The sequence below is a fragment of the Anguilla rostrata genome, chromosome 8 (genome assembly GCF_018555375.3).
Source record: "Anguilla rostrata isolate EN2019 chromosome 8, ASM1855537v3, whole genome shotgun sequence".
NCBI lineage: Eukaryota > Metazoa > Chordata > Actinopteri > Anguilliformes > Anguillidae > Anguilla > Anguilla rostrata.
In genome coordinates, this window is record NC_057940.1 from 29,996,549 (window position 1) to 30,021,207 (window position 24,659).

The 24,659-nt window shown below is 41.0% G+C and overlaps 1 protein-coding gene across 1 annotated transcript in view; it reads left to right on the forward strand.

Moving 5' to 3' along the window:
• Positions 1-24,659, forward strand: part of csmd2 (CUB and Sushi multiple domains 2) — a 259,924-nt gene that overhangs the window by 124,741 nt on the left and 110,524 nt on the right. The window contains exons 6-12 of the mRNA XM_064347643.1: positions 4,976-5,088; positions 7,837-7,914; positions 9,159-9,246; positions 10,702-10,826; positions 14,984-15,105; positions 19,410-19,513; positions 20,079-20,191. Coding sequence (XP_064203713.1) covers positions 4,976-5,088; positions 7,837-7,914; positions 9,159-9,246; positions 10,702-10,826; positions 14,984-15,105; positions 19,410-19,513; positions 20,079-20,191 — 743 coding nt within the window. The remainder of the gene's footprint in view (positions 1-4,975; positions 5,089-7,836; positions 7,915-9,158; positions 9,247-10,701; positions 10,827-14,983; positions 15,106-19,409; positions 19,514-20,078; positions 20,192-24,659) is intronic.

The window sequence follows — 24,659 nt, forward strand, 5'->3', positions numbered from 1 at the left end:
AGCATATTTATAAGAGGTCTAATCTATAATGACATTTCTGATACTCCCCGTCTCTTCTGTGGCTTATCAGAGCTACAGACCGTTCCCTTGAATAATCACTATACATTAATGGCAGCTTATTGCGGCTCAAATTGCCTGGTAATTCAAATGGACATTTCATTTGTCTCTTTATAAGGAGGGTTGTGTGAGACTGATAAGTTGAAAACTATGTTAGTCTATTTATATACACTTTAGAAGGAATGATATTCAAAGTCCTGCAGCCCCCTGTTGGTGTGATACTCATGTGATCCAGGCTCACCTGTCTAAAGGTCCCTTGTGGCAACGGGTGTCTCCTGTGCACTGTCTGCCTGACACCCAGCCTCCCTCCCCCCCCCCCGCCCCGGGTTTCTCCACTCTCTTAGCCTCCTGGTGTTCTGAATGTCTCCTGCCTCAGTGCTTTGAGGTGCCTTAGCACTGGCAACTAACTGAGTATAATCTTAACTTGCTAGTATGATCAGCGTATCCAATTTAACTATAAAGCTGTACACTTTATCCAAACACTATCCAGCAGCTTATTAAAGTCCTTTCTTATCTACACCCACACTCCCAATGTGGCACAGAAATGGATTGACTTTGTTTGATACTCTCACTGGAATGAAAAAAAAAAACAACAATAATTGTTGAGATGCATGTTTATATCAGGACCATGTCAGTATTGACCAATAAGATTTTAAAATGCAAAGGGGACTAAATGACATTTGTTTTTTGAGGTCCCTGAATTACAGTTTGATGAACTGTAGAATGAGAAGAAAACAATGAAGGTGAGATGATGGTCCTGCCTCCTCAGACCAAATGATTCCAAACGTTACCAAGAGTCAATGATTCAGAAAAAGCACATGACATTTTTGGATTTAAAGTGGGTGAAATAATAAAAAAAATGCAATTGCTGTCTGAATGCATCATATTTGTCCATAGCCCCTTGTCATAAATCAGTGCTAATGTCAAGTGACAAGTTGTCAGAATGTAATGCTGCTTCCATTATTCCAGTGAGTGCACACACACACACACACACACACACACACACACACAATATATATATATATATATATATATATATATATGAAGAAGAAGAAGAAGCAGAAGAAAACTAATTTCAGAAAAGGCAGGCCAGGGGATGATTGATCCTCTGAAGGGCATTAATCTTGTTCCCAGTTCTTCGGTAGGCCTACCCATTAGTTATTTCTTGAACACTTTTACCAATATATTTAGGAGCAGAAGCTAACTGCTTCTTTTTCCAGTGGAAACAAACAGAAGAGGAAAACTCACACCTTTAAATCATGTGCAGGCAATATGTTTTAAATTAGTCATTAGTCATTCCTGGAGAAAGTGTTTTGAATTTGTTTTCCTGGTCTGTCAATCTCGCCTTGACATCACTGTCACACTGAGATTGTGTAGGAGAAAGGTCCTCAAGAAGCAGGCATTAATACTCACTGGCACACCATCACATCTGTCTTCAATCGAAGCTTAATGTAAATGACACAACCACCAGAAAGCTGCTTTTTATCAGCACTGTATACTAATGCTTACAGATCATGTTATGTTGTGGATTGCAGGGGCATTATAATGCTGCCTCTGACATACTGACTTCATACTGCAGATTGTATTGCCTGTAGGTTTAAATCAAGCCACTGTTTTCAAAGCCCCTAACCAATAATTATTCAGGATGCAGAGGTGTATTCAGTCAGGGCACGATGCAGTGTAACTCTCATAAATTTAATAGAGATCTGAACTTTTAGTGACTTAAGATATTACTATTGATTTTTTCTTTCTTTTTCAACCATTGGTTGAGCATCTTTCAATTGTGTTTGAATTGAACTCATGCATTATTTAATCCTCATGAAATGTTAAGTAGTGTTGTTTCTTTAATCAGTAACGTATTATCAATTCAATTTACAGACTGTAATGACCCCTGCTCAACTGTGGATAACCGGTTTTATTTATTTATTTTTAAATTTTCCCTTCATTATACAATAAATGCTCTTGGCACATCCGTTGACACATTACTGACAGAAAGGGGTAGAAGAAAACCTTCAGAGCCCGGAGTTTTTTGGCCACTCTCTTTCTCCATTTACAAGGGACCGGTGGGCACTGTCCGGCTAATTAACTAAGTGTCATTAACGTGTGTTCAGACTTCACTTGGCTGCTCCTGACCACATTACCATCGTAGCACGGTGGCAGGCTGCGGGAGCCTTTCGCTGTGCATGATGACATGTTGCCTGCCTCGAATGACTCCTAAAAAAAGTGATTAAACAAGATGGTGGTGTGCATGCATTGTATTGCAGCAAAAAAAATAAGGCAGTGACTTTCACAGCCTACGCTAATGGCCAATGACCTGCATTTAGTGGGTTTCACAGGAACAAGATTTACAACATAAAATATATACAGTTAAAGGTGTAATTGCAGTGGGGAAGGGAATGGGAAAAGAGATTGCAAGTCACCCAGTCTAAGTATCTACAAAACCAAAATCAACTACTGAGCAGTCTGTCTGGCACATTTAAATGCAAATGTATGTTTTCCTTCACAAAAATGATGAAAAAAAGAATTGTTTGCTTTGAGAAACTTAGCATTAGAATTTATTTGCAAGTCAAATTTATGTGCAAATGTTGATTTAATCCAGGTTTGTATTTCAGTTTTTAAACTTGTTTCCCACCTTAGCGTTGGCTTTTTAAATTTTTATTTTTTTTAGGTCCGCTACGTGTTATTTTTGGTTGAAGAAATCATGGGGGCTGTGCATGGGGGTGGGGGACATTGAGGTGACTCAAGGATTCAACTGTCTTTCTTGAGCAGTTTCTCTTAATAATATTAATAACATACATTCCACACATTTGGCACAATCCATTCAGAACTTCATATTCACCTCCTAATTTGACTAACATTGAATTGTACATTGTTTAAATTTCTGCATTCATATCCACCCAGCAGTGTTTTTTTCTTTTTTTTCAGAGTAACAATGCTGTGTCCTTATGATTACTCTAACTGCACCAGCTTATTATTTTAATTTCCAAAATACTTAATATGCAGGTTACAGCCAAGTAAACCTTGCATACAAATTTGATTGTTGCATTGTTTCAGCACTGTTATTTTGTAGTACAGGTTGTAGAGGGATTCTCGGGTAATTTGTATCGGTAGGGTATGCGAGAGTCGCAGACTGCCTCTGACATTGGTGGTACAATGGATTATGATAATCAGATCACAAAGGAGTCTGTGCTACTAAACTTACTCTAATCATTTTGTCTAATGTGGAGATATAGACAGAACAGAAGACAGAATGGGGGATCTATGCATAAAAAGTGCTGCAATTTCTGCATGGTGAAACCGAAATGTATAAAAGCTGAGTGTGCGCTTTAACCTCATGTACATTTTTTCATTACAAATCTAAAATTACGAAGTTCAGAGCCAAATCAAGAAAAAAAATAAATGTCTTTATCTCAAGAATTATGGAGTGCACGGCATGCATGTATGTATATGTACATGTATGTTAGCGTGCATGAATGCATCTGTGCTTTAACCAAAAGGTACACAGCTGAAAGGAACATTGTAAATTCAGGATCTGGAAGCTCAGTGGGCTCTGAACTCATTTCGCTGCATTGCTGGTGCTGCCTTTTCCATTACTTTTTCAGAATCCTAATGCAGCAGCCGGAGGGGTGGGGTGGATGCCATGCGCGGTATAGGGAAACGCAGGTAGAAATGGAAGCAGGGGAAACTCATTAACTCCCCTTGTGTTTTTGAGCTTCTAAACAGCACACGCACGGAGTGATCTGTGCTAATTTGATTTGCATGCACCTTCCGCCCCTTCCATTTTCCTGCGTGTCCATATCGCAATTTGTTTCTCCTCATTTTGTTAGAGCTCCATGTCATCCATTTGCACCTGCCGTTTGTGGGGGAGCTTGCAATTACTGTAGGCACAGGAGAGGTGTGAAATAGTTGAAATTAAGTGCATAGAAATATGAATTGGCTTTCTGCTAACGCAATTCACAAATCCACAGACGCCAACTCCTCAGTATCATCAACCTCCCTTACACCATTCCAAAACAACCACTTTTGTCAGACTGCCCTGTATTCATACAGGTTCTCCAAACTGCACCACTTTGACCTTACTCGATTACCTGAAAGTCAGTGGCCAGTTTGTTGCTCTTTTTAACGGGAATGGTTTGAAGTGAAGAGGATTGTGTGGCAAACAACCCTAAGCAAAATCCATGCAATTCTTTCAAGTGAAGGAAAGACACCTTTCCAGAGCTGTTTTGTAGTGTGTCATCACTAGGGAGCTCATTGAAAAGGATAGCAGGCACACTTCATTAAATGCCAGGTCTGGGTGTGAATGGCTATGGGTGGGGAAGTGCAAATTTATCTGTGACTGTGATCACGCGGTGTAATTAGGACAGTTAGCCACCATGTCCCAGTGGAGACAGACCATTCCGGAAGCCCACTGAGTGTTGATGGACCTGTGTCCTTGTCCTCATATCCACCTCCCCAGACAGTGCTAATTGAACAATCACAGGAAGAGCAGATGTCCGCATTATTTTTTGATGACAGGGTGCTGTTGACTGTGGAACATACAAAGTAGACTTTTGATTTGTGTGTGTGTGTGTGTGTCTGCATTATACTGTACAACCTTACAGATACAAACCTCAGAGCTATGGACTGACTGATTCAACCATTAAACCAACTGAGTATGAATGAAACCACAAAAAAGCTCAAGAAAGTATTCCTTATCAAGCTCCTGTATATCTTAGAGTGTGTATTTAGCATTTGCTTTTATTTGAACGTTGTCACAGATTGACTATTCTGTGATCTTAGGCAGAGATCAGTGCAGAAATAAAAATTGTTTTGGATGCAGTCTCTGCCGGTAGATTTATCCAGGTAACTCACACGATCCATTGCCTTGCTTTTTTTTCTTTAGTTTTGATCTCTTTCCCTCTCTCTTCCTCTCTCTCAGGTTCACAGGCCCAAACCTCCCATCTCCCATCATTAGCAGTAAAAACTGGCTGAGGCTCCACTTCACCTCAGATGGGAACCATAAACTGAGAGGCTTCAGTGCGCAGTACCAAGGTGAGCCATTCATGAGAAATGACCAATTTTACACAGCTGGGGCTGAGGCCACCTGAGCGAGTGCATGTTTATTATCACCTCTGGAAACACCGAGCCTAGATGGACTGAATGTCCTGCTCTCACCATTATGTGCTCTTATCTTATGTTCTTAACACGTGAAACTGTTCCAAAGGCAGTGTGATGTTAACACGTAGACTGATTTATGTGTGTGGGAGGAATTTGGACTGAGTGTAGCTCTTGAGGTCTGAATCCTTGGGTTCACTCTCATTATGGTATTATTTTCAGAGCAAAAAGAATAAGCATTTTAGATTGGGCGCTTCAATACCCATAGGTACATACACATGTTTCACAATATATTATGAAATTATTTTAATTGTGTAATACAGACATGCTGTGGTTAGTGTATTATTTATAGGTTGTATATAATATATTTGTGTGGATTTGCCATGCATTAGTATATATCGTTTTCACAAAGTGTATTTGGTGAATATTAGTGTCAGGAAGGGGAAAAAAGGTCCAGTGAAGCAACTGTTCCCAATAAGTGGCTGTATTTCAGGGCAATTCATGCACCTATTTTCTTCTCACTTGAGCAGTAAATTTAGAAATGGCCGAAAATAGCAGACCCACCCCACTCCCCCCAACACCCCCCAGCAGTTTCATCACACTCAAGATGTTAAAGGTCAGAGCACAGAAGGGATGAGCTGAAGGGATTAGGCCGGCTGTTGGGAAACAAATCCCAATCTGTTGGAATCTCACCTTCGCGATAAGGGAATCCGTGCGGGAAGGAGGGAGCACTTAAGAGGAAGATAGGATTACAGGTCCCGTGTTAGCTAAATAAATAAATAATGCATTTACCAAATCCTGGAAGGGTAAGATAGACTAAGCTTGTAATTAGATTTCTCCACCCACTCCCCGCCCCCATACCCCCCCCCCCCCCCACACCCCTCTCACTCAAATACTGAACAGTCATGTGCTGTTATTCTGTGTGTTTGAGGGGCATTAGAGAGGGGAAGATACAGATGGGTTTTACTTGGCTCGGCCGGCTGAGAAAGAGTTCTGCCCTGATCTCCGTTCTGGTATAATGACTCTATCAGTGTTTGTTCTATGCAGAGGCATTTATTTGCATTAACTTACATGCATGCTTCCATTTAGTTTGTTTTTGAATAGTTAAGTAAGGGGTCTTTCTTTCCATTGCCAGCCAAATTAGCGATGGTGTATACTATAAGTATAAAAAGTGTTTTTTCTTTTTCATTATTTATTTGCAAATGTATTTGTTGCTATTGTTCATATTTTTAATAGGAAGTAGGTGGATATCATAAATGCATGATTCTCATAAACCACACCCCCCCTCCCCCAATGTGTTTCTGTTTTACTCAATAGAAAATCAATGTAGCAATTTGAGTGAAAATGGTTCGTTAGTGTATCCCCAAGGAATAGTCCTAAATATGTCCTTAAATTAACTATTACATTTAGTTAGCTAATGCTCTTGTCTTGGGTGATTTAAATATTGCATGTTATCTATTAAAACAGCTGGATATTGAATGTGGTGTGCTTAAGTGTTTTGCTCAAGGGTGCCTGAAATTATCGCTTTCTTTTTTAAAATTCATACCTCCAGCTTGTCTTACACCGCTTGGTAATTCTGTGCATTGGATCTGCTGATAGCCCATAGGCGAAAAGTTCCAACATTGCATCTGACTGAGGGCATGTACAGTGCGGCATATTATATTGTATGTTACGCAGGATTATGGGGTAGGGGTGGGGCTACTCTGATTCAGTCGATGCAATTAGACTGTGATATTCAATGTGAGATTTATTTTATGACTATTAATAATAATAATAATAATAATAATAATAATAATAATAATATGTGCACCTGCAAACAATCCTGCGACTAAAATATTCTGATAGGACTCTCAAGACCTTTGCGATTTGTCAGCCAGTAGCAAATTGTCCGTGTCTCAGGTAGGTTTCAATGACGCTCTTGTGATGAAGTGCCTCCAGCGTCCCCAGGCTTGCCCTGCATTTGTCTCTTTCATTAGAGTCTAAATGGCGGGCAGAGCTGGAAGCCACAGACACTATATGGTGCGTGTGTACACTCCGCTGCCCCGGCGAGGCCTTGGCACCTGCTCCTTTTAAGGAAGTCCCTAAACAAATACTGAGCACTCCACTCAAACAAAGGAACGACAGACAAGGGATATTAAATACAGCACACAGAGCTTTTTTCGGAAGCCACTGTCGGTCGACTGGATTGACATTGGCAGTCTTTTACTCGGATACATATTGACATTTTCAATCGCTGGATCCAAACAGCTTGTTGTTGCGCTAATCTGTTTCGTGAAGTGGTATAGTGTGCGATTAGGCAAACATCCAGTAATTTGCAGTAATATGGAGGGCATATATTGGCCCATGCCCGACAATATAAGCATTAAAGAGAGCTTTGTTAAGCCAGAATGTGTGTGCTGAAGATGCAGGTACTCCGCTGAAGAATACAATCACCAAACCGTAATGATGTGAGTGTAACACATTAAACATGACAGTGTATCTGCATTTTACAGGGCAATCTACGTATGTGTAATGCAGAAGCCTGTGCATTGCCTAAACTGTAGAAGTATAGTTTACATTTCTTTGGTTCTTTTGCAACATTTATTTGTTTACAAGGCCAGTGAACACACCTTTATCAGCATAATTATCCACAAGGGACTTGTTTCCTTGATATTGAGTTGTTTTGCTGTTTTCTTTCCTCTGCAGTGAAGAAAATGTCAGAGTTGAAGTCAAGAGGAGTCAAGATGCTTCCCAGCAAGGACAACCACCAAAAAATCTCTGTCTGTAAGTACATCAAAAAAAATACCATTAGCGCCTGTAAGGCTCGCGCGGAGCTTTATGTCAGCGTGGATACGGCCCGCCATTGGTGTTGATTCTTTCAGCATTCACCTCCGCGGCAACGAACTAAAAAAAGGAGCATGTCCTCGAAGTCAGAATCTAGAGCACCTGGCATTCTGCATGCGTGCTCTCCCCCATGCCAAGTGCTTATCACAAAAAGGACTTTCAGCGGAAACGGTGCGGGGAGCGTAGCCGTCTGAAACGGCTCTGCCGGTGCCAGCAGCGGGACCCGCTCGTAAGGCACGAAATGGAAAACGGGGGGATAAGTTTAATTGTTAGTAAATAGGCAGGCTATCGGATGACAGCATTAATTGAATCGTGGAGCCTTTCTGTGCGGCGGATAGAGTCCCATTCAGCTGGCGGTCCTATTATCCCAGCAAAGCAGCCATGTTATTTACATTTCTATTACTTTTTTCATCATTGGGAGAAAATGTCACAGTCTCGCCGCGGCTACCAGGGGAGGCTGCTGGAAATTGAGTCTCGCGTGGGTCCAGATCAGACCACCCTCAACCCAACTGCACCCCCCCCCCCACCCCCTTACCCCCCATCCGCCATCCGCTGACAAGCCTGCCCTTTCGTCCCTCATTAATATGCATGAGAATCTATATTTATTCGACTTTTCCAATCAACGTATGTCAGATGGGGTTTCCAGAGTGCCGTCAGAGCCTTTTTGTTGCATCACCTGACACCAGCGCTGCCGGTCGCTCAACACACGGACACCCTGTTACTTCCTCTTCCTGTGATTGCACAGATGTCACAGCGCCACTATTACCAGATAATGTCGTTTCTTTGCATTGCGGGTTAAATGAGGTGGCATATCCACAAAAACATCCAATTCTTATTCATACAGAATTCTTACAATACCTGACATCGAGCAATAGTTCTACCATGCCGTACACTAATCACTGTTTAGTAAGTTTCACGCACTGTACTGGAAAATTGACATTGGAAGTCCCTAGGCACATTTTAGAAAACTATATAAAACCACTGGGGGTGATCTGGAGGTAGAAAATGAAAGAGCGTATTGTGCAATGTCTTTAACTATCTGTTTAAGTGTCTCCATTTATATTTCTGACCTTTGCGAATCCAACCCCATGTTCCCTGTTAAAGAGTGAGTCTAATTTGCTCTCTTGCTCTCCCTCACTCTCTCTTTGTCTCTCTGTCGCTCTACCTTTCCTTCTCTGTCTCAGTGTCACAGATGGGTGTGGCACAGGGACACAACATGTGTCCGGATCCGGGGATCCCGGAACGGGGGAAGAGAAAGGGCTCCGACTTCAGGTGAGAGGCACGGGTTAACGGTCGCTGGGCGGGGAGAGGAGCAGGAACCCGGTTCATTTCCCCGTGCTCACGCCAGCTCGGTGAGCGGGACGAAGCGGCTGGGTGAGGCGTCTGGTTCGTTTCTCAGAGGCCTTGTAATTCCCGGGTCTCAGCGGGCACGCCGGAGAGTAAACATCGGCCGCGAGCTCTCAAAGGTCACAGCGAAAGAGCCGGGCCAGAACAAATACGAGAGGGTTTTCGCGGCGAGCCTCTCTAATTGGCGGTGTTGTCCACGCTGGGTGCCCGACACTCCGGCGCGGTCCGGATATTTGTGTGTCATTTCGCGGTGAAGAGATTTTACAGATTGCCGAGAGGGAGGTGTGTTTTCAGAGTGCCCTGCGGTGTTAAAGGAGGACCCTCCTGACACTGTAATGCACAAAAAAACGGGAATGGTGTCAGGAGGATATGACTCTTCCCGACTGATTGTGACACGGAAGAAAAATTCGAGCTTTTAGTGCGATGTCATCCGCAGAGGCCTTTTCAGTGGTAATGGACACGGGAAACAGCTCCTCTCTGCAGTAGTCCGGTCGAATATGGCAGAATGTGTGCTGCGCACAGTGGTGAAGTAGATCCCCCCTTTATTGAACTCTTTCCCCTTTGCTTGGAGCCGCACATGCTTTTTTTCCTGGCGTTGTGGATGAAAAGGCCAGGGCTTAGGCACATTGTCCTGCTTCATTTACACTGTCTGTGCTGTAGTTTCTGCGTGCTTTCTTTCAGCCAATCAGACGTTCAATTATTATCAGTAAATAAATCAATCTTTCATTAAGATTTCATTCCGTTGTTTATTCAATGAATCTTTAAAATTGGAATTTGGCCCTCTCCATGTGATTTTAAGAGTAAAAAAAAGAAACTCTATTTAGAGTCTCATATATTGACACTCCTAAGGACGGAGTGTGGCACAGTGGGTAAGGAACTGCGCTTGTAACCGAAAGGTCGCAGGTTCGATTCCCGGGTAAGGACACTGCCGTTATACCCTTGAGCAAGGTACTTAACCTGCATTGCTTCAGTATATATCCAGCTGTATAAATGGATACAATGTAAAGTGCTATGTAAAAAGTTGTGTAAGTCGCTCTGGATAAGAGCGTCTGCTAAATGCCTGTAATGTAATGTAATGTAATGAAACACAGATTTGGAGTATATGCATCTCCCTCTCTGTGTACTGGGTACAAGAGGAATTCATTGTACTGTGTACTCCCCTATGGGATGTGTGAAATTTAAAGTCTGTGTCTGCCTCACAGTTATCACCCAGCAGAGTCACCGCCTTTCTATGACCTAGAGGAAAAACACGTGTCTCCGATGCACCTCAGACACCTTTGCTGTGGAAAACCACATCGAGCATTCTGAAGCGCCGAAGCACCTCGGGCCTGTAGCGAGGCAGAGAATGGGGAGCCTCTCATGTGTTCTCTGCCCCAACAGGAGAGGGTCGACGGTGCACTTCTCCTGCGACGAGGGCTACGAGCTCCAGGGCTCCAAGAGCATCACCTGTCTGCGCGTGACGGACAGCTACGTGGGCTGGAGCGACGACCGGCCCATCTGCAGGGGTGAGGAGCCGCGCCTCCCCGCACGCGTCCGTCTCCGCGACCGTCCGCCGCCTCCGGCTCTCCCTTATCATCCTCTCTCTATTGTGAGCCACGGCGCGCAGCAAGGCTGCCTTGCCGGTGACGCCGTGCATCGTGGGCTCTCGTCCGCGACGTTCTTGTGTTCTGAAATACATTGAATCTCAGGGACTCATTGGACGTGCGTGTGCACGCCCACGCATGGACGTGCGCTCTCATGCTCTCCATTCGCTGCTTTCATACAGCCTGTAGAAAAGCTGATTTGATTCACTTCCATATTCAATTTAGATGCTTTACGCTTTCTATGGCGTAGACGTGTTTTTGTTTGACACTTTCCATTCAAGTAAGAAAATATTTCACTCAGAGTATACCTGAGTGCTGCACTCAAACAATGCCTGACGGTGAAAGTAAAGGAAACTGTTTTCTCATCAAATGCTGTTTGCATTTACATCTATAAAACCCTTTAACAGGCCTGTAATAATTTTATATCATTATTCAGGAGAGTGTTTTCTATCTTTCACTAATTAACGGAGTGGGAATGTGAGCTGAGAAAGAGGGAGAGGGTCGGAGACACGCAGTAAAGAAAACGTATATCCTCCTTCCTGAAAAGCAGCCAAGGTTTCCCCAAGGTTGACTGCCATTTTTATTCTATACTTTTTATTTCTCTTTTTTTTTCCACCCGCATGTTAGCTGTCAGGAATTGTTTTATTATTTTGATTAGCTGCCCTTGTGAGATGAGACCACACAGTGCAATAGCTGCTGGAGAAGACAAATGGCTGTCCTCCGGTGGAGTCTTCCCCATGAAAACAAAAATGTGGAGAGGAAAAGACAGCACACCGGAATGCCTGCAGTCAGGTCACCTGGTTTATCATCACCTGGACCTGCAGAGGATACTCTAATTCTCCATGCTAGTCATTATGGGTTTATTCTGTCTGGTGGGTGTATGTTATGAAGAGGACTAGCTGATGCCATTTGGATTTTTTTTTCTAATAGGGCACTACACATAATAATCCAAATAACACAATTTGTGAAATTCTGTTGGCCTAATGGTGAGGGAGTTCGAGATAGAAAGAGAGAGAGAGATTGAGAGAGAAAGTGAAATAGAGATAGAGAGAGAGAGGGGGGGGTGACTGGTTTTCAGGTTGGGACTCAACGTGTACAGGACCATTCAAACAATACCGTCATCATGGTGAAATCCAAAACTGTTCATACATTACCACAGCCCTAGTGAGGAGATTGTGATGGTGCTGCTGGTCTGGTGGAATCGCATTGCATTTCAAGATTAATATGTTTCATCATCAGATTACACTGGAGTAGCCTGCATGTAAATAACTCCCTGACTGCAAAATCGAAAATGTGTGTCTCTCGTGAGCATCCATTCTGTGTTTGTTAGCAAGGTCATGTGCACACAATGATTATCTACTGGACCTCAGAAAATATAAATATGCTTTATTTTTATTATTTTATTTTTATTGTTTTTCTTTTTGCCATTTGTGTTAAGCATTTCATATTATTCAAATTATTATTAAAATTTTTTTGGAACAGCACAAAAATGTATTAATCCAGGTGCTTTTTGAGTCTGCATGTTAAATTAGAAATCCATATTGCTGATTTTGCACCTTGGCTCTCAGTGTATATGTGGCTGTTGGCTGGCAGACTCTCTCAAATGGATTTAGAATCGCTGCCTCTATCTTTATTTATTTTTGGGGTGGTGATATTTGGCATTGGGTTTAAGAAGCCACCTCAATCACTTGGACTTTTTCTCTGTACAGCAATGGTAGAACAGGCTTATTTATGTTGTCTTTATTGATATAATGTGGAAAAAATGACCCTGTTGTGACTCAAAAACGTTCTAATGATTGTAGTGTGCCGAGGGAAATTTTATAACTTTGGAATTATCGAAATGATAAGTAGCTCCTTAAAACATGTATCCATAAATTATGTAGTCATTAATCATGAATGGCAAAAAACTGCTTCGTCATTGATCAGAAAATGCTATACAGATATTCCCATTTGGATGGAGCGCCAAGCCCATGTCCTGCTGTGTGTTAAGAAATCCATAACTTAGCTAAAGAACTACAGAAAAACTGTTGGACATGGTGATAAAACAGATGAACATATTTTGATAGCCAATTTTCTAGTCTTGTTGTTGTATCCAATGAATCCAATCCAAAGTATTCAGGGGGATGTCAATCATTTACTGTAATTGTTGAAATCTGTTTTTGGGTTCAGGAAGGTTCACTGTTCAATTATTGAAGTCCCCCCCCCAATTTGGATGCCCAGTCAGCCTATTTAAACTGGACTGGTGTCTTGTGTCTCAGCCCAAATAACCTTTTTTGCTTGCCTGTTTCATTTTGGGGGTTGCTGAATGAAATTTTGAGCTCTGCTTAAGGAAAAAAAATAAACATTGCTTGAACCAAGGTCAATGTTATAAAAGGAGAGAATATTTTATATCACAGCAATGTCTTTGTTTGAAAAATTGTCTTTCTAGGGTTCGCTAGCTGGTATAATCTCTTACAGATCCATTCAGTCCCTGAAACTTGTTTCTTCATATCTTTCATAATGCGCTTTGGAGAAATACAGTTCTGAAACAGGTGGCTGAATAGCCTGTCCCATACTGATCCATTCGAGTACCAACAAGAGTAGAACTGAGCAATGTGAAAATCTAACTTTGCCATCTTTAAGGAGGGATACGGAAAACCCTGTGTGAATTCCCGTTTATCTTTTTGATACTTTACTGTATGTTTGAGTAGAGTGTATTTTGATCAGTTGCCCTGTTTATGTGCCTGGGGAAAGATTATTTAATCCCCACAACAATAATGATATAGCAGGGTAACTTCCTCACTGCGCAATCCTTGATGCTCTTGGTAAGTGTAACATGGGTATAATATCAGTGCGTAACATGGGCATAACATGATGCAGTCTAATGAATGAAAGGACATGGCAGGAGTCAAAATGTCTGTCATTCTATCCAGTCTTTCAGTGTTTTGATGTTTAAGTGATCATTACGCTTGGAGCTGTGCCCCATATTGCCAGACATTCATTAGGAGCACATAGTATGAAACAGGTTCATTATGACACGGATTCATTTGTATTACGCATTTAATAAATTAATTTAATAGAATTCAGAATCTGAACATTGTGATGTGACAAAGGTGATTATTTCAGTTCTAGCACCACATATATATGTCTGTTAAGGTCAACCATTCCATCTTGTGACCTTCAAAATTATAATTTTTTTATGTTCTGTCGTTTTTTTTTTTCTAGTTAACTTTACCTTTCGCTGGCAGTGTGGAGGAGACCTTGTTCTTTAGCACCCCAAGGAACACACTCTAGACATAACTCATTAAGTGTTGGACCGAGGACTGGACCTTTAGACATACTCATTTACTCAGTACATTAATGTGTTTCCTTAAATTCCTCATTAGCCAGGAACTGCTTTAATTTTGTGAGGTATTTAATGTGTTTCTGGGGGCCAAAAAAAAAGAATAAAAGAAGTCGATGTCCTTTGAAAGGTGTCAGGGTTGAGCACTAGCTTTAAGCCAGAGGGAAAAATAGTTATTTCACGATTCAATATGCAAATGAGAACCTAATAATGTTCAATGTGACAATCTTCCTGATTCTTCCAACACTGCTGGAATTTTTCATAGAAGGAAGTGTGCGTGTGTGTGTGTGTGGGTGCATGCGTGCTTGCATGCGTGCGTGTGCGCGTGCGTTCATGTGTGTGTGTGTTTGTGCTTTACTGCTGGCTGGCTGTCTGATTTATCTTTGTTTAATGGTAAGTTTGGCTATGCTTGCAAAATCATATTTTTCACAATCAATTAAATAAGCTAATGTAATGTGTGATGCACTGACAAAACAATTACATATTGCCTCGGTGTTCCTGAATATTCAACATTTGCAGTCTGTGACTGTAACGTGTTTGGTGAGAATTTAGGATCTAATTTGTGAAGGAAAGGGGGGAAACAATTAAAAGGTTGATTAGTGGATCACAACCCAGCTCAGTTGTCAGACTGTTTGGACTGTGTAAATTGTCTTTGTAAAGTCGCTTGTGAAACAGTTTTATTTCCCTTCCTTGGAAGCGTCTGTGTTTGGCGAAGGTTTTTTGCACAGCTTCTAAATGTTTTCTCTCTTGTTTGCAGCACCCATGTGTGGTGGACAGCTCCGTGGTCCCAGTGGCATCATCACTTCACCCAACTTCCCTGTCCAGTACGACAACAACGCCAACTGCACCTGGATTATCACGACGGCTGACCCCTCCAAGGTTACCCATCAATCACTTCACTGCGCTTTCTCACATCTGCCGATCCAGTCTTTGTCTTCTGCGTAGTCATACTTTATCTCTGTGTGTAGAACGTTCGGTATACCTGTACACCTTTAACAGATGACAGCGCCTCCCTCCCTCCCGTGGGAGATAGACGCTGCTTGTAAACTCTCCCTGACACCCCCCACCACCCCCCCCCGTGTTCATTTTGCCGTTTGATCAGTTTGCTCAAAGAAACAGAGCGTGCTAAAAGAGCAATCACATCCTAGAGTGACCAAAGGTGAGGCCTCCTTCACAGTGCGAATGGATTTCTGTCCCTTTCATATTGAAATGAACAGTAAATGTAGGCCACAGTTAAATCATTTCATGTGTTCTCAGGGGAGGAAAAAAAATACAGTGTGTCACATGGTGTTGGTTTGGCCATCAGGAGGTGGGAAGTAAGGACAGATTGATATTTATAACTATATTTTCCTCCATATACAAATTCATATTATGTATCTGCCTGCGCGCGTACGTGTGTGCGTGTGCGTGCGTGTGTGTGTGTGTTCGTTTTTCAGATGGTGAATAGAGAGATAAAGAAAAAATGCTTCAAGATACTGAGAGGATATCATAGAAGTGACAGGGTTGGTTTGCACAAAGTAATGACTTTGTAGCATAGTTCAAGGCCACAGTAGATCTCGCTTGCCAAATTTTGCTTCTCTGGGCTTGAACAAATGTTTTTTTTTTCTCAAATCCGTACCCTTATCACAGAAGCTCGCAGGGGAAGTGCTTGGAGACACTGGCTTGGGGGACAAGGGGGTGCATCAGCGTTCCGGCTGATGTGAAATTTTAAGTTGAAATGAGCAACGTTACTTTAAAAAACTGTCACTTGTGGGCTTTGTCTTCAAACATTTCTGTTTTGATTCTTGGTTATAAATGGCTTTCATTTTGGTATGAAAACAAATTCCTGTCATACCAATTGAGATGTGATGTAATGATATGATACTGTAAAAAAAAAATGTTTTTCTTGGATACTCAAGTATCTCCCAAAGAACTGTTATATTTCAGCTGCTGGATTCTTCACCGTGAAATTGAAGAGCTGTGTGTAGGGCAGTTTATTTTTGTTGTGCTGGTTGTTGTAGTTGTTGGTGCATATGGGGAAGATATTTGTATGTAATACAAATACTTGTAAGGCCTGAAATAAGGGATCATTTTGATTGGTTCCAGTGAAAGAAATATACCATCTGAAAATTAAATGTTGCCCTTCTCTTTAATGTGCTTCTCCAGTTTCCTATGGTATTTCTTCACAATGCATGGGAAATTAATGCTATCTTAGGCCCTTATTTAGATTCAGAAGGGATTTAGATACAAAAAGGCCTGTTGCATGTTAGCTCAGTTTACTTCAGGCTCCTTACTACATTGGCTGTAGTTTGTCCTTTGGTCTTGCATTTAATCCTGGGCCATTGAAGATTTACTTATGTGTTGTTGTTTGTGTGTGTGTGTGTGTGTGTGTTATTCCTGTTGTTGATTTATTAATGGCTGAACCTCAAATAACTGCCTGTCCATTTAAGTAATGTGTCCTGGAAAAAAATGGTACTCAATAATGATAGGCCAGATTGTGGCGATGAGATCATCATGACTGACTGAGATTGGCAGGGTCACGTATGATTAAGGGGAGTGTGAGGCTTAGAAAGAAATTCATTTTCAGCAATGGATTATGACCATTGTTATCCATTAATTAGATAAATGATTTTCTTTCCAACTCCACCGCAAACCATAGTACACTCCCTTTGTATTAAATCAGGTTTCACATCGTTGATCTTTTATTTTATATCTAACAAGCCTATCTTTGGCTCTGTGGTATAGTGAAAATAGTTTGCTGTAATATGCAAAGAATGGCAAAGGAACTGTAGCAGGGTAAGGTAGTAATTCTTCTGGTAATAGGAAAGCAGAGACCAGTGTTGGACAAGACAAAAAGGAGGGATTTCTGTACCAACCAGCTTCATATTGTTCAGAAGGGAGGGATTTCTACATCGGCCAACTTTATATTAGAGAAAAGGGGGGGATTTCTCTACCAATTAGGCAAGTGCCATTTGGAGTAATGGTGTGTGACGTATTAACCTTCCAGTAGTTTATTTTTATTAATGCTTTTTTAGATTACTACTATTTGTTTTTCCCCTTGTATTCCTAATGCCTTGGTATTTATGAAAATTGCCCTTGATAAATCACCTTATGTATTGCTTAATGCATTGCATCAAGCTATGAGGATTAAGTACAGAATGAGGAGGGGGTCCAGGGATGGAGGCAGCGAGGTGTGAAAGGGTTTTCAGTGAAAGGAGGTTCATGGGTTCTTTAGAGCTACAGCAGGAACCATTTGTTCTTCATTCAACAAAGTGCACCATTTATGTCTAAGGTGCAGTGTATTTAAATGCACACAGGGTGGTTACCATGGACTACTCCCATTTAAATGCTTTCGGAAGCATTTAAATAGGTAGTAGGAAAACCAGGCTGCCGATTTCGGACCAGGAAGGGTGTTGAATGTGAAAGCTATTTTGCGTTTTTTTCTCTGCAATATCCTGCATATTTTATTTTTCTGAATTGTATTTTCAGTGAAAATCTCAAATGTATTACTTTGGTCCCTACCTTCATTATGGAAGGTATTCATATTTAAAATCTCTGAGCATTTCCTTATTATTTATATTTAATATTTGTTGTTACTTGGTTTCATGCTGTCTAACACATAAATAGTCTCATGTACTTTTCACCCTTTGTCTGTTCCAGTTTCATTGGCAAATTACAAATAAAACTTTCTAGTAAACAGAGACATACAGTCTCCAAACTAAGCTGAGTTGAAGATGTTATATCTTATTATTTTTTGCATGCTAACCTAGTCAATATCTGACTGTGAATTTGAATGCTTATGAACCTCAGCTCCATGCTAACAGGTCTAACAAACAAGAGACATGTGCATTCTGTGCATCTTTGTAGTGCATTCTGGCCATTGTAAGAAGTAAGCTGCATTCCCTTTTTTATAAACTACAAATTTAAGAAATATGAAAAACAAAAATGGCCTGCAAGTTCAGGAGTTCTGGAAGGGCCATGCATGTTGGGGGATGATAAAGACCTGAGCCTTTCCATATTGCTTGAGTAATCAGGTGCCCATCCATGCCTTATGCATCAGGGAGGGGGGATGTCAGGGGAAGGAACATGCAAAAAATGTACATGCAAAAAAAAGAAAAGTTCCTTGTCCTTGTCTACTGATATACAATATTACTGAACTATAAGGTAAGGAAAGATATGCCACATCAGGTGATACTGAAGACCTGTTGTCAGATTAGTCAATTTGGAGAACTCAATGAGTCACAGTGAAGACTCTTTCCTGTGGTATGGAGAAGTTGCTGGTGCCTGTGTGTGGGCAGATGGAAGTGATTTCAGGGCGCGTATGGTTACTGTACCAGGAGGAGGTCGTGGATGAGACTCCATTTATCTTGTTATCTGACCTGGGATGTAGCTTCCTCACCCCTGGCAATTTTCATTACAGTTTGTTTACCATAGGATGGGACGCCATTTGCATTTATATAAGCTTTTTCATTAGGCCTGAGTCTCAGAGCGCTTTGAAAACATTAAGAATTGCGCAGAAACGTGGCAGCCAATTTGAAATGGGAGACTAGACAGCACTCTCATTTTTCCCTTCCCTGGTTTATTTATTTATTTATTTATTTATTGGCTTAGTCATGTTATCTTATTGAATAAAATGTTTATTTGATTATTTACATGTTAGCTGTGAACACTAAATGTGAACAAGAATAAAATCTTGTTCCGATTTATATCTTCTGCTTAGAAAACAGCATGAGTCAGTGTTATTTTATATATATATATATATATATATATATACATACAGTCTTGTTTTTCATGCATTGAAACTACAATGACTGATGCTTCTTCAGCAGATAGGCCTTACTTCACTGATGAATGTAAATTAATTGATTATTTGTAAATTAATTGATTATAAAGCCTCAAAGATTTTTTTTCCTCCTGAGACTCCAGAAACCTGCCTGAGCAATGAAAGCTGGCTCAGTGATTAAAGATAAAACTTATGAACACTTTAGAACATATGGTGTTTTTGGTATTCTTCTGCCACACGTGCACACTGTCCAATAAAATTGAATTAGGTTTCACATAACTGAGTTATTGATTTATAAAAAGTACCTCAGGCACAGAAAGGGATGTGAAGGAGAGGATGGCAGGTCTGGGAATACCCTGGAGCTGTGGAGCAAAAGTCCCTGCCAGTGATCTCTTCAGACAAGGTGTCCTTGTGTCTGCAGGTGATCAAGCTGACTTTTGAGGACTTCGACCTGGAGAGAGGCTACGACACACTGACTGTGGGGGACGGAGCATCAATTGGAGATCAGAAGACAGTCTTTCATGTGTGAGTGGGTTCACCCCCCCCCCCCCCCATCCCATCTCATTAGTTTCTGTCCCAATGACCTCTCTGATAAACAGTGCATAACGCAAACATCAACAAGGCGTTGTCAATCACTTTGGCCCTGAATGTTGAAACAAGATCACCCTTCTGCAACTCGACTTGTATCGACGCCGCGTAATGGTGTTTGTAATACCAGATGCTCGATAATGTTTCAGAGACAGTCGTTATTAATTGCACAGACATTTACAATGTTAATAAAGTTTTATAGATCCATCTTTTATGTGTGCGCCCTCCTGGAATTGGAGGTGGGGTGTACACATTGCGTCTGAAATGGAATCACCCAACATTTAAATGACGTCGTCTGTCTCATTATAAGTCTTAAGTATGCATTAGCTTAAATGGCCATGTGTTCACTGTCTTTCTGACTGATGGTGTAAAAGAAAAAGGAAAAAAAAAAACAAGAAAGCTGAATGGTTTAATTCATCCATGACGAGACAGCCGACAGATTCAACAACATTTTTACCCTCGTCACCCATAAAATTCACACATGCTGCTGGTTTTATTCCAGGCTATCCGGAACCAGCACACCAGACCTTGTGGTCAGCACCAGTAACCAGATGTGGCTCAACTTTAAGACCGATGACACAAGTGGCTCGCTGGGATTCAAAGTCTCTTACGAAGGTACGGAACTCGATGCTTTTACAGTCCGCTTGGTGGTAGGCCATAGTTATCTAATGAAAATTGATTTGGAAAGTTTGCTGTATTCCGTGAATTAAAGTGCCAGACAGAAGAATGTTCTTGCAGTATGACATTCACAGATGTCCGAGGTCGTTTCTGCCTGAACTTGCCATCTGATATGAGCTTGATTGATTTTTGGTCGGATTTCAAGGGATGGTGTGGAATTAAGATGCTCCGTAATAAAACCCAAATATTAACCGGAAATTAATACACGGTTGACCACTGATTAAGACAGTTTGACCTACGCACTAATGTCGATTTAATTAAATTTTCCTAATGGGAAAAATATGTCATAAAGGGGAGCCGCTTGGCTAATAAATGAATAATAAATAACCTTTTATCCTGTCCTGTACAAAACACTCCGCATATAAATGCACTGTTCATTATTCTAGCAATATGCTCCTATTAACTGGCTGGAAAAGGGAATATTCTGAAAGCATTGCTCCATTGAGCAGTGAACCTCAGCAACTGAAAAATCCTTTGAGGATTTTTTCGAGGATCAGAGACATGTAGCAATAACATTAGTCATTCTGTTCAGTCCGTACTGTTTGAAGCCAGTGCTTTAATTCCTCTCCTGATGCCGTCGGACCTTTTTAGCGGTTGGTGTGCAGGGGACCAGGGGTCATATGTGGCAGTAGTTTATTAGAGGCGGCTATTGACAGTGTTTGTTCGTGTCTTCCTAGCTGTAATGAACCCATTAAAAACATGTATGATACGTCAGCTCTATTTTTACGTTCCATATAAAAAATAATTACATGATGTTTTCAGTGAAGACAGTCCTGGGTCATGAGTGGCACTGGAAAAAACAAGAAGCTAATCAATAGGTGTGAAAAAAATAAAATAAATAAAGTAACGGTCTGTAAATGAACACGTCTTGCTGAAACAAATCTTTTGCAGCTATTCACTGCAGGGAGTACAGGTGGGTTAAAACGTGTTTCCAGAGAAATGGAATATTCTGATTGGTTCATATCGGTCAGCCGGTAACATAGTTGTTAGCTAATATGACTGGACTTTGTGAAGGACAAACTTGCCCATCACTGGCTCTGGACAACGACAGGCCCATGCTATTGATTCATGGCTGAAGGAGCGGTGGCAGCATGCAGGTTATCCCGGTTTAATGCATTGAAGTGTTGATTACTGTGAATGATGGTAGTTTCTCCCCTGCTCTGCTCCGCCATTTAATCATCCATTTCTGCTGCCCCTCGACAGCAAAATGACAATCCCAAAATGGCTCTCTCTGCATTCCGCTGCATCGCTTCTCGGCAGCGTATGTTTTGTATTCCGCGCGTCGGGAAGTTTTCCTTTTTCAATCGACAACTCGTTTTCCCCCCAAACCTAACAGGGGCAATGCAGACAGAACATGCTGATTTCACCTTGTCCAAGGGAAAATCTTTAAGTGTTACAGGGCCAAGCTGATAGGAACCACCACATTGCCAGTCTCAAATGTAGCTTGGTTTATTGTTTATTTCCAACCAAAGGGCTTTCCTATTTCCTGTTATATTTATTTATTTACTTACTTACTTACTTACTTACTTTTTGCTTACCACTGGGGCCATGCACATTTTGCATAATGTAATTGTGAAGTTGAAAATCAGTCTCCAGGATATTACTGAAGTCATGCTTTTGAGCCAAAACTAAAAAAAAAGTAGAGCACAGTAGACACAACACTGTAATTAAAAAGATAACTTTTTTAATGATGAGATTGAATTTCTTTGAACATCTACCTCCTTTCCTTTGAGATTTCCATTAATCCAAAGCATTTTAATTTATTTTTTATCACAATTATTTAGCAAACTATGTAAATGCAATATTTTATGCCTGCATGCACACTACACACACAGACACACACGCACACACACAGGGACACGCATACACATACCCACACACAAACACACATACGCACACACACACACACACACACACACTCTTCATATGTGCCCTAGGAGGATATACTGTATGTAAATAAACTATGTTGCAGGATGTTGCCTGAATTGAAGATAATGGCTTTCTGTGTACCCAAGATGGTCTGCTGAGCTTTATGTGCTAAGCTGCCACTGAAATCTAATGTGCCATTATTGTTATTTACTTATTCATGAAGTTATTTATTCATCAGGGCTGTTGCTGCTGTTGTAGGGAAATGGGCGAGCTGACAGGAGCCACCCCCTGCCTCACATACTTTTGAGTAAACAGGCTTGGGAAACATGAAAGGCCTTTCTTCCCTATCCTGTTTCTCCCTCATAAATGTACCCCCTCCCCCCACTTTGTCCTCATTTTAAATGCGCCTATGAGGAGAGAATCCTATCTGAACCTCCAAAAGTGGTTCTTTGAAAAAGAAGAGACACGGGACAAATGTGTTTTTCAATGAGGAAAATAAGCCTTTACCCAATGAGGGGCTATTTACTTGGTGTGTGCTTTGATAAGGGGCTAATCAAATCAAATTATTGCTTATATGTGTGTTTGTGTGTATCTGATAATCTCCATATTAATGCTTTTTTGTTGTGCAATTGTGAAAATAACATAGAAACATTGGGTTGTACATTTCATAATCGAAAGGGTCTTTTGCTGACATAATGTAAACCACAGTGTTATTAGGTAAAAACATGGAATGATTGATTTGTGTTAATCTATTAGTTAATCTATTAAAGTTAATCCGACTTGATGAATTAACTTTGTTAATTCATATTAACACATCTCTTTTTTAACTTATGCTGGTTACTTAAGAAAATCTTTTTCCTCAACAAAGGTAGTCACTCAAGGAAAGAATAATATATAATAGTGAGGTTAGTGAATATCTGAAACTTTGAGGATAAATCAGTGACAAGTAATGTTCATATGTTATATAACCTATATTTGATTTGATGATGTAATTGCTCACAAGGCTATTGCTGTGAGCTGTTTAATTTAGGAGGTTGGTATATTCCATTGGTATATTCCATTAACATTTCTTTATTGCTACAGTCGGTTTAATCTCTAATATCTGTCAATTTCATTATCTGTAAAAGTAATATTGCTGTAACCATTAAGAGTACCCTGCCACTCAAATTCACTTGAGGATGTTCTTAAAATCGGCAATTTCTACTATTAACTCAACATGCATATTTTATAATATGTTCTACTTCAATTTTTTCAAGTCAGGGACAGCTTCAGGACTAGGTTTTCACTCAAAATTTCTCTTCAGGAAATCATTAAGTGAATACTTACAGTACAGCGCAGACTGACAGCTGACAAAGAGGGGTATTTGTGCTGCCCGTAGTTTGGCTGCTAATCGCCATGACACACCAAAATCAAAAAAAGCATGGCGCTTCACCGAAACCTCTGTGCTGCGGAACGGGCTGCCCACTGACGGGACATGAGGTTCACCAGAGGCCATGTGTTTGTGCTTTAGCAGTTCCACTCTGGATGGTGCATCCTCCCTCCATTCTCCTGCTTTTGCTGCTAGCAAATAGGACTTGACATGTGAAGACAGGTGGGGGGAGATGCAGGGGGGAAAACAAAGCAAAAAAAAAGAAGAAAAAAGTAAAAAATCTATTTGGAAAGGGACTGATTCTTTGATTGCCAAAGTGTCCTGCTTGGGCAGTTTTCTGCAGGGGCACTGGGCCTGAATTGAAAACTAAAATCATACAATTCTGTGAACAAGAGCAGAGGGAGTAAGCCTGAGAATACAGCATAGATCTGTCGTCATGGGATGTAATGAAATGCGGTCTATGGACTTATCTACAGATGTAATGATAAAGAATTTGGCAATTATTTTTAGTTTAAAGAAACACACACACACACACACACACACACACACACATACAAGCACACACACACACACACACACGCACACATTGTATATAGCTTACACAGCAAAGGTCAGAAGATAATATAATTGTAATAAAAAGCTATATAAAACTGTCCATGTCATTGAGACAAACTTTGTGTAAAGTCCCTTACTAGCAGTAGTGTACACCTTCTTGTGTGACCTTGAGGTGACAGTTAAGTGCACAATGGTGCAGTTTTGTTATCTGTCTGTCCAGAGAGAGGCCCCAGCACCTGCCCAGCCAAGTTCAATGTACTGTGGGTAGTGTCTACGGGAGCTTTGTCAACATTGCTTTCTGTCTTAATGGGTTGCTTTTCTCTCTTTCCTTGCATAAGGCGTAATGGTCTCATGTCTCCAGGAGGTGGCTTGACACCACTGCGTGCTTTCACCCTTCACCATTTCACCAGTCTGACAGTCATATTTGACACAGTTGTTGCCGCTATCTCCTGCCCAGAGGCAATTATAATCGAGTCACCTCTCAGTTTGTGAAAGGTTTAAACACAGTTGAGTATGTGTCAGACATCTTTTTTTTCTCAGTTGCAGTTTGACAAGGTGATATTAAATTATTCATGAGGAAAAAAAATACATATCACACGTGACAGGTTTCTG